Below are 7,168 nucleotides of genomic sequence, written 5' to 3'. Positions count from 1 at the left end.
GTTAAAACGCGTACCACGTGATTATATCGCGACGTTTTTAAAAAGGGATGGGTGTATCAAGAACGCCCTCGCTCGACGCGGTCTACCCGCCACCAGTTTGTCATTTCGTTTCAGTTTTCAATCGACTAGATCTCCTCGCGCCGTCAAGACGCTCGGACGCCCTTTTTTTACGTTTTTTAAATTCATTTTTATTTTTGACCACTGTGACAACAACAAAAAAGTGAGGTTAAGTTCATGGTTATCTCGAAGAAGTGATTGTAAAAAAAAATTTTTTACGATTAAAAAAAAGATGCCGATGACCGCGGACGTGGATGTAGACTGCTGCGTGACCAGCGAATGGCTTCTGCTGCAGCTACGGGAAATCGACCAAAAATTTCTCGTCATACTCGATTGTCGCAGTTCCAACGAGTATGGAGAATCGCATATCAGGGACGCCGTTAACTTTTCGATACCTTCGATTATGTTGAGACGATTAGCTACTGGCAAAATTGATCTGGTATCAACTATTAAAAGTCGCGAATTGAAAAACAAAATATGCAGCACGTACAAAGAAAATCTTTTTGTTTTATACAATGACGATTATCAACAATATACAGATTCAGTCGTTAGTGTTTTGTTACGGAGGTTAACTCAAGATGGATGCCGTGTTGTTTATTTAAAAGGTTAGTAAAAGTTTTATTATTAATAACGCAAACGTTTAATTAACTTTCAATTTAAAGCGCATTGTTTTAAACGTTTCTTTCAAACTCATTCAAAATCTTAGGTATACAAATATTTTCTGCGTTATAACCTCAAAATCATAAATTTTTGAGGTTATGTTCCATTATTTTCTTTTTTAATCAACCGGAAACGATTGCTTATTGATGACGGAAACTAAATTTATCTTTATCATTGCCAATTTCCCGACGTTTGATTTTATTAGTATTAGGTTATTATCGTTTCTGCGTTCGAAAAATAATTTTATTTTCCCTCTCTCTTTCTCATTCTAAAAAAACGAGACGTTTACCTTGTTATTTTTAGTATTACCGTTGTAAATGCCTGGTTATTATGAATGTATTCGGTATCTGTGAATGAAAGTTGCTTTTTTGAATGAGCTCTCTTATATTAATTGTTTCGATTCAAAATGATCGTTTTATCGCTTATTTTATTTTATTTTTAGATGATAATTCCCTCTTGTCCTAAAATAAGTATCCGATTTCGCGAAATATCAGTTACATATTTGTCACTTACGTCAAAATTGACATTTGTATGTTGTCAAAAAATTTTAATGCGCCAACTTCACGTTGATTATTTACTTACAAATCTTGTGTCGTCTTACTTATTACATACCAATATTGCAACACAAAACAAATGGCTTAATCTAACGCAAGAAATGCCAAAGTGTGTACCATTATTTACTAGTGATGCGCCGCTCGATATTCTGTGTCAAAGAAGACAAAGTCGAATTTGGCATAGGAGACAGCAATCCTTACGTGAAGGGTCAGTATGTGCAAAATGTAAATTCGCGGAAATCTGGAAAAGTTCGAAAAACCGCAGATATAGAAAAGATTCATCGTCGCAGAAATATTCGATCACTGGCACATGCTATTGGAATGTCGAGAAGCACAATTCGCCGAAGTATTAAGTCTGGATTGATTAAGCTTCACCTCAACGCAGTAAAACCATTCCTTATAGATCGCAATCTTTACAAATTCCTTACAAATTTCAGCTTTTGAAATACTGCTTGGCAATGCTTGATTCTGATAACATCGCTACAAGTCAGTGCCGGATTAACGGCAACTAAGGCTCTAGGCAAAAATTGAGACAGGCTATTAAATACGATTAGTTACACCTTAATTCACGGCTAAAAATGATTTCAACGCGCTTTGCCTAAAAAAAGGAGTTGAACATAATACTACAATAATTTAGATAGTCAAAGTGGTTGAAGGCCTTTCTTTGGCTGATTTATACTACACTTATAAAAATTAAAAAAAGCGTGCGTATTATTGTACTTTTAATAAATAAAAGTGATTAAAAAATATGTATACAACATGTGTTTTAGAGGAGTGGTCTTGGTCAGCGCCGTATTAACCCATTAGCTGCCACGATCCCCATTTGGGCATTTTAGATTTTAAAGTACCTCACTTGGCGCGAAAAGTATATTAGTTGCATTTTATATCTGCTAGTCAATATTGTTTATAGCAGACTGTGTTAACCCAACCCAAACCAACCTGCCACAATCTCCATTTGGGACTTTAGTTCTAATAAAGAAAGTTAATAAAAAGATAATTTGTATAATTATATTGTTACACAACATTTTGATCATTTTTATAACTTTTCTTGTCAGAAGTCAAAAAAATAAAAAAGTTGGCAGTTAATAGGTTAAGGGTACCTGAGATCATAGCGTAAAATCTGTGACCAAAAGTGAATACAGAAATATGATAGTGGATAAACTTCTGCCTGCATTTTGAAGCTAATAGCCGTACATCTATTTTTATTCAACAAGACAACGCTAAACTGCACTTTGATGAGAACTACAATGAAGTTATTAGCATGCATTTCAGTGCCGGTTTACATTATTCCAGTGGAATTCCAGCACTGGTTTACACTGCTTTCTCTGGACTGGAATACTGCTAGAATAATGTCAACCGGGCATAACACTAGAATTACCAACAGTTGAGACGTAGCTATTTCTACCAAAACTAGTCAAAACGAAAATGCGTAAAAATACGCATTCATACGATATTTCTTATAAAGATTGCAAATGGTGGTAGTCTTATTATTACAGTACCCTATATGACATCATTTCCGTGAATAATAGTTATTTATGTACCAAGTCACCAAAGTGATGCGATAAAGACACTTTGCTGACGTGTTGCATACAACATTTTATCGCCAACCGCAAAATTTAACGATATGAAGGTATTGTAACTTACCAATATTATATGACATGTGACAAACGATTTGTTTTGTTAATATATCTCGGTAAAGTTAGACTATGTATCAAAGGTTGGTAGTATAGTGGAAGGAAAGAATGATTTTGTGCATTTAGATGCACAGTTTACAAGACAGTAGCACAAAGTGTCACTTTACTGCCGCAAATAGATAGCATAAAGTATGGTTTTGCTGCCGGTTAGCGATAAAGTAAGTTCTTTGATGTACCTTGGGTCCCAGATGCCTTTTGTTTTATTAGTGATTTTTTATTGACAGCGGCAAGTTCATCTGCTAATTAAAACATAAAATCTTTTCTGGATATCTTCTCATATGTTGTTTCCTTGTATAAAATTCAAGCATTTATGCCAGCTAAATGTTTGTCGTTTTTGACTCATTGTGCTGGAAAAGAAGCTTGGCCTACTACAAATATGAGTTTCAAATTTTTCGCTTCGCAGGCTCCCCGTGTATACAATTCTCCATGGAATGCATCCATTTTTGCTTCTGTAAGACTTCTGATTCGTTGCAACATATGACTGTCAATAAGTGGGGAAAATGCGCTAATTACTTTAAATTTCATGATACTTCTTTTGGTCTTGTGGCACTCGATATGTCTTTGAATATTTTGTGCATGAGTAATCTCCCAGAAGCTGACCCTTCTCCAGTTCTCTCCCACTTGGTTCCGTCTACGGCAATTTAATTTTGACTTGTTTGTTCTACACTCTCAGTTTTACTTTCAGAACTTGAAAAAAACACTCAACCACGTCTTCTATTGCGTACATTCAAACTGTTTTCTGACTCACTTTCTGAGGACTCATTTTCTTTGTCACTAATAGGCCTGTTTTGGTTCAAGACTTCTGTAGTTCTAAATAGTTCTGAACCTTTCTGCGCATACATTTAATATGCAATATGCGCAGAAAGAATCAGAACTGTTCTGAACTACAGAACACTTCAACCAAAACAAGCCTAAATGCCCCTATCACTGTTATCACTACAAATTTCTTTTTCCCCTGGTTTACTTCTTTCACCCTCAGAGAATTCACTAACTTCGATATCAGATTTGATATGTGATTGTTGTAGTTCATGCGCATTTTGTTTTGAAGTCGCGAACCAGTTCGCACATCGTGTGGATCCATCTTTATATGTAAGCATATGTTGTTTTATTAATGTAAAGTTATTATTATGTAAGAAATGTTGTTGGTAGAAAATATATTTTCATTCATAGATTTAAAAAAACATGTTTTTATTTTAAAATGGACACTTATTTTGGGTCTTAAATTTACATTAAAACTCGGACACTTATTACGGGACAGGGGGAGTACTTATTATAAAACGAATGAGATAAGGTGATGATTTTTTTAAATAATTAATCAACAGGATATGATCGATAGAAATTAATCTAATCTTTAAGTGGATTTTTTTTGTGAGAATAATCCTCAAACTAAACATTCTAATGGTTTTTATTTCTATTGTGAGCCTTGTTGATAAACCATTTTAATGAATTGTTTATCACCTAAATCATAAATGATTTATAAACACATTTTTCACGAGAAATAATTAGAAAGTATAATCTTACACGCAATTAATCGATAAAATTAATAAATTCATCAACAACAATTTTAACAATCTTATTTCAAATTCTATTTTTTTTTCTTTCATCTTAAATCTTTAATATCCCACTAGCCGAAAAATTGTTTAATTCAACATCTATTTTAGTTCCCAGTTTGTTTATACACCAACGATTATGAGAAGAAGGCTTCAAGAGCATAAAAAAAACGAAAAATCTCCAAACGAACTAGAATCCCGGCGTATTAGTCACTGGACTATTTTCAGTTTTAAACCGAAGGAGATTTCGTTAAAATATAAACCGGAAATATTAAAAATCTAAAAAGAAAATTTTTTTTCAAAAGAATTTAAAATTTTTTCAAACAAAAAGAAAAAAAATAAAACGAAAGTGGTGATTTAACGAGTTTTTCCTTTTTAAGTAACGTTTAAGAGTCGGATGTGGAAATGAAATCATGTTATTATTTAAAAATGTCTTAACAGTGTGTGCCTACTCTTGTTGTATATGGTAGGCGTTCAACAAACACACAAGCAACAGCCTTTACAAGGTCATTAGCACCGTGCAGACCGTTGTTTACGTTCGTGACAGGTACACTTAAAGTCTCGCCTACTTTTGCACGGATGTGCACGTGTGTTCTTCTTGTTCAGGTAATCGCTGTGTTCCATTTCTGCTTTTAAAATTATTTTAAAATTACCATCTAAAAAAAACAACCTCTTTACTCTCAACAGAAAATATTATTTTAAAAATGTTTTTCTCTTTAAAAATATAGTTGAATTTAATGATTTTTTCCTTTATGTCTTCATGGAACTGATAGACCAATAACATTTCTAAAAATAACTCATTTCAATGTATTTGTGAGAAAGTAAAACGGTTCGATAGAAAAATTTTTGAATGATTAGGTAAATTTACGCACAATATATTTGTAGTAAAAATTTAATCCTCAGCTAAAAAATATCTTTTATTTCCGTTATGTCGTGGTATTTTTTAGATGCTAAACGGGTCATGTCGCACATAACATGTATGCGCAGTGGATAAGGATTTTATGTCACAATTTTGTTACATGATACCTTTATCAACGGAAAAAATGAAGGTTATTTTAGTGGTAATGTATCATGTCGTATGTCAAAAGTTTAATGTAATATCACCATAATATCACGGTGTTCAGAAATGAACGTATATTTGCATTAATGAGACTAAAAGAAAACATTACGAACGTGAAACATTACCACGTACATTCCGCATCGAAACTGTTATTGCTGCTTGGAGCACATTGCCAATTGTGCACAGCAATTGCAGAATTTGCAATATAATCTCAAGATTCTGGTCCTAATTTTCTCCACCTCAATAACAGCTATTTTAATACTGCAATGTATATCAAATATTTCTTCATCCGTTACGAGAGAAAAGATTAGCGGCGCTGTAATATTAGGCAAAACATTACATTTATTACAAAAATAAAATTGATATCACCCGATTAAGTGATCCGAGATCTCACAAAATGGTTATTTTAATCAATGTCACCAATGAATCTGGAGTTGTGCATTCTTATCTGTTAGCGATCTTCCATAATTTATGGCATATAATGAAAGATGCGTTATGAAATTACTTCTTGTGTATTGTAGATGAGCTGCTAGACTTACTAGCACTTTCGATAATCCACGAAACTGTCATAACCAGACGGCGTACAACGTCTTTGGAGTAATGTAAGCAGTTTCTGAAAATTCTTGAAAGTTAAAACTGTTGTTTAGCCGTCTAATATGTCAATGGAGTCAATAGGGAGAATCTGACATATCTTTTACATTTGATGTAATAACGATTTTTCATGGAAAGTAGTGCACCGGAGATGCAATCATATTGGAAATAATCGCACATTTCGAAATTTACACTGTACATTATTAGATATTTCACTTACCGCGCAAATAAGATGGTTGCTTAGACTCGACAACTTTTTGTCACAATTACTCAATTTTAGTTATCCCGAAGCTTAACGTGCCTCCGTGAAACAAGAAAGGAGTTTATCATCAAGCATATTGCTGATCTAATCCACTATAGTTGTTTCCACCCTTTGATAAGTCCATGCTAGGGATTGTGATGCTACTTTGTTAAACACGCCTTCTATATCAAGAAGGATACAACGTAAGATCTCTTTTTCCTGAATAGTTTTGGACTTTTACTTACTGCAAATTATATACAGCTAATGTATGGCATAATGATCAAATTCAGAAGGTTTTTAGGTGTTTTCAGCAGAAACGATGCTATCTCTCGATTGCTGGCAGAATAGATAACGTAGCAAGGTTATAAAAGTGCCAATAGGCTGCTTAAGTTAGGCTTCCTTAATGAATATTTTGTAAATTCTTGTGCTTCTCTTTTAGTCGTTCATTGCCAATATCTATTGTTCTGATTAACCCGCTATCTTGGCCCGATTAAGAAGTCGCCGAATCTTTCTCTGCCGAAATTAAGAAATTTATTCTACAAAGGTGTGTGGAGATTATCGTTTTTTTGCGTATAGCATTGATGTAAAGCTAAGAGGACTAGTAATTATTTTAATTTGATCACAGTTTTTAAAAGTGTAGTCAATTTTAAGGTGAATGAAATACATTATTCACTATAAGTGGCTGCCTGGTCGTGGCTTTACCTCTACGTTACATTATTTCAACTAATACAAACTTCACTGTTATTGCCAAACGTTGTCGA

The 7,168-nt window shown here is 33.6% G+C and overlaps 1 protein-coding gene across 1 annotated transcript in view; it reads left to right on the top strand.

Moving 5' to 3' along the window:
* LOC111417252 (Mitogen-activated protein kinase phosphatase 3) overlaps positions 1–7,168 on the top strand; it is a 34,453-nt gene continuing 27,285 nt past the window's right edge. Inside the window, exon 1 of the mRNA XM_023049473.2 lies at positions 1–662. Coding sequence (XP_022905241.1) covers positions 290–662 — 373 coding nt within the window. The 5' untranslated portion in view covers positions 1–289. The remainder of the gene's footprint in view (positions 663–7,168) is intronic.

This window comes from Onthophagus taurus, chromosome 1 (genome assembly GCF_036711975.1).
Source record: "Onthophagus taurus isolate NC chromosome 1, IU_Otau_3.0, whole genome shotgun sequence".
NCBI lineage: Eukaryota > Metazoa > Arthropoda > Insecta > Coleoptera > Scarabaeidae > Onthophagus > Onthophagus taurus.
The sequence above is the reverse complement of the archived record's forward strand: the minus strand, read 5'-3'. Positions and strand labels throughout refer to the sequence as shown.